Genomic DNA, 2,432 nt, shown 5'->3' on the forward strand with positions numbered 1-2,432 from the left:
TAAACCCTAAACCCTAAACCCTAAACCCTAGGCCCTGGGGCCCAGGCCCTGGGCCGTGCGCGCGGGGGCGGCGGGCGCGGGGCGCGGGGAGGGAACTGGGCGAAGGGGGGGAGGGGGGGGAGAGGGAACGGGGGGGGAGCTGTAAACCCTAAACCCTAAACCCTAAACCCTTGCGTTCAACCGGGACATTGAACACGGCAGGACACACCACAAGCGAGCAAACAAACAAAAGTACACAAACCCTGAACCCGAAATACCGAAGTGAGGGGAACACAAATTACTCCAAAAACCCTAAACCCTAAACCCTCGTCATGCAAAGCAGCACGAATGGCTTAACGCCCGACAGAAACGCCAAACCCTAAACCCTAAATGCGGGAGTAAAATACGCAAAGCAGAATCCTAAACCCTAAACCGTAAACCACGCAAAAAGCCCTAGAGCCTCAAACCCTAAACCCTAAACCACGAAGCCCTTGATGGAAGCAAGCTTCAACCACTCAACCACAAAACCCTGGCCATAAACCCTAAACCCTCCATAATAACAAAACCATAAACCCTTGACAAACACAAACCCTAAACCGCGAGGAAGTAAACCCTAAGCCCTGAAACCTAAACCCTAAACCCTCAGCCAGCGACAGCTGCGTGCCCGACAGAAATGGGGAACCAAAACGCCAACAGCCAAACCCTAAACCCTAAACCCCAATTTGGAAAAGACACCCACACGCAGCTGCGACTCGCGGATGGTCGCAATGTCGGCGTTCGGATTCTTCAGCCTGCAAACAAACCCTAAACCCTAAACCCTAAACCCTCACAAAACAAGAGAAAAGCAACCCGGCAATCCCAGTGCAAGTTGTGCAAACTTCCGAAACTATCTTCAGAAAGAAATTAAGGGTTTAGGGTTTGGGGCTTAGGGACTAGGGTTTAGGGTTTACGCACCTCGACACCTCCCGCTGCAGGAAAGCCACCTTTTCGTTAAGTTTTTCTGCTGCGTCGATATCTCCCTGAATCCGCAAACCCCAAACCCTAAACCCTAAACCCTAACCCCCCGAGCTGACCGGGCGAGGACAAAGCTCCCCGCGCCGCACCAAACCCTAAACCCTAAACCCTAAGTATCCTTACGACGGAAGAACTCGCTGCGCAGTATCAAACCCTAAACCCCAGCTACTCTGACAAGGAAAGAGCTCGCTGTGCAACATCAAACCCTAAACCCTAAACCCCCGCTAGGAAACAGCTCGCTGTGCCACATCAAACCCTAAATGCTAACTACAGTGACGAGGACAGACCGCATTGGAAACTTAAAACCCTAACACACAAAAAACCCTAAACCCTAAACGCTAGCTAAACCCTAAACCCTAAACCCTCGGGGGCGACTTGCCTTTGATCCAGCTTCATCCTGCTGCTTCAGCAGCTCCGAAATTTCGGCATTCATAGAATTCACTCTGCGCAAGAAGCACGCAAACCCTAAACCCTAAACCCTAAACCCTAGGCAATAATTCTTCTTAACCGCTTTGGCTTGGCGCCTGGAGCAACGAGGGTTTAGGGTTTAGGGTTTGCGCGGTCACCAAACCCTAAAGGGTGGCCACAACCCCTGAGGGTTTGGCCCGAGGCGCTCGAAGCGCTCGAAACCTAGGATTTAGGGTTTAGGGTATATTAGGGTTTAGGGTTTACCGCTCCTCGTTCTCCTTTGAGAGCTCCACTGGCTGGTTGTTTGCGTCAATCCGCTGCTGCACTCTTTTGATTCGGTTTTCCATTTGGTCCACCAGTCGTTGCAGGTAGCCTGCAAACAAACCCTAAACCCTAAACCCTAAACCCTAAACCCTAGGGCCCACGAGTTGTCCGCGGCGCCTCCGCGCAACCGGAGCGCGCGAAAGCTAAACAAACCCTTAATCGCAAACCCTAAACCCTCAACTGGAACCCCAGCCCCAAACACAACCCTAAACCCTAAACCCTAAACCCTACGAGCAAACTCGGTCTCGAAGAGGGCTTGGTAAAACTCCCTCTCCGGGTCTGTCTCAAAGGCAACCTTCAAGTCTGCTCTGTGCTCCCTGTCGCACCTGCACCACAAACCCTAAACCCTAAACCCTAAACCCTGAGACGCACGGCACTTGGCACCAAGAAACCCTAAACCCTAAACCCTAGACCCTAAACCCTAAATCCTGAGACGCAGGACACCTGGCAGCAAGAAAACCGCGCAAAGGCGCCAGCAGGTACGAGCCAAAAGCCACAAACAAAACCCTAAACCCTGAAGAGAAGCCCTCAACCCCAAACCCTAAACCCTAAACCCTAAACCCCCAACCTTACGGTCCAAGGTCAACCCGGGTGTTCGGAAAAAGGTCATGGGGGCAGAAGTCGAGCAAATAGAATTTGCAGACCTGAGAGTGGAACACAAACCCTAAACCCCAAAGCCTAAACCCTAAACCCTAAACCCTAAACCC

The 2,432-nt window shown here is 52.2% G+C and overlaps 1 protein-coding gene across 1 annotated transcript in view; it reads right to left on the minus strand.

The window, feature by feature from the left end:
* Positions 1-682: 682 nt before the first annotated feature.
* Positions 683-2,432, minus strand: part of ETH_00034360 (uncharacterized protein) — a gene marked incomplete at both ends in the record, with an annotated part of 2,065 nt that continues 315 nt past the window's right edge. The window contains 6 exons of the mRNA XM_013376712.1: positions 683-770; positions 934-998; positions 1,373-1,436; positions 1,666-1,774; positions 1,957-2,051; positions 2,299-2,369. Of these exons, the coding sequence (XP_013232166.1) occupies positions 683-770; positions 934-998; positions 1,373-1,436; positions 1,666-1,774; positions 1,957-2,051; positions 2,299-2,369 (492 nt within the window). The remainder of the gene's footprint in view (positions 771-933; positions 999-1,372; positions 1,437-1,665; positions 1,775-1,956; positions 2,052-2,298; positions 2,370-2,432) is intronic.

This window comes from Eimeria tenella, genomic scaffold (genome assembly GCF_000499545.2).
Source record: "Eimeria tenella Houghton genomic scaffold, Eth_scaff4, whole genome shotgun sequence".
In the NCBI taxonomy this organism is placed as follows: Eukaryota; Apicomplexa; class Conoidasida; order Eucoccidiorida; family Eimeriidae; genus Eimeria; species Eimeria tenella.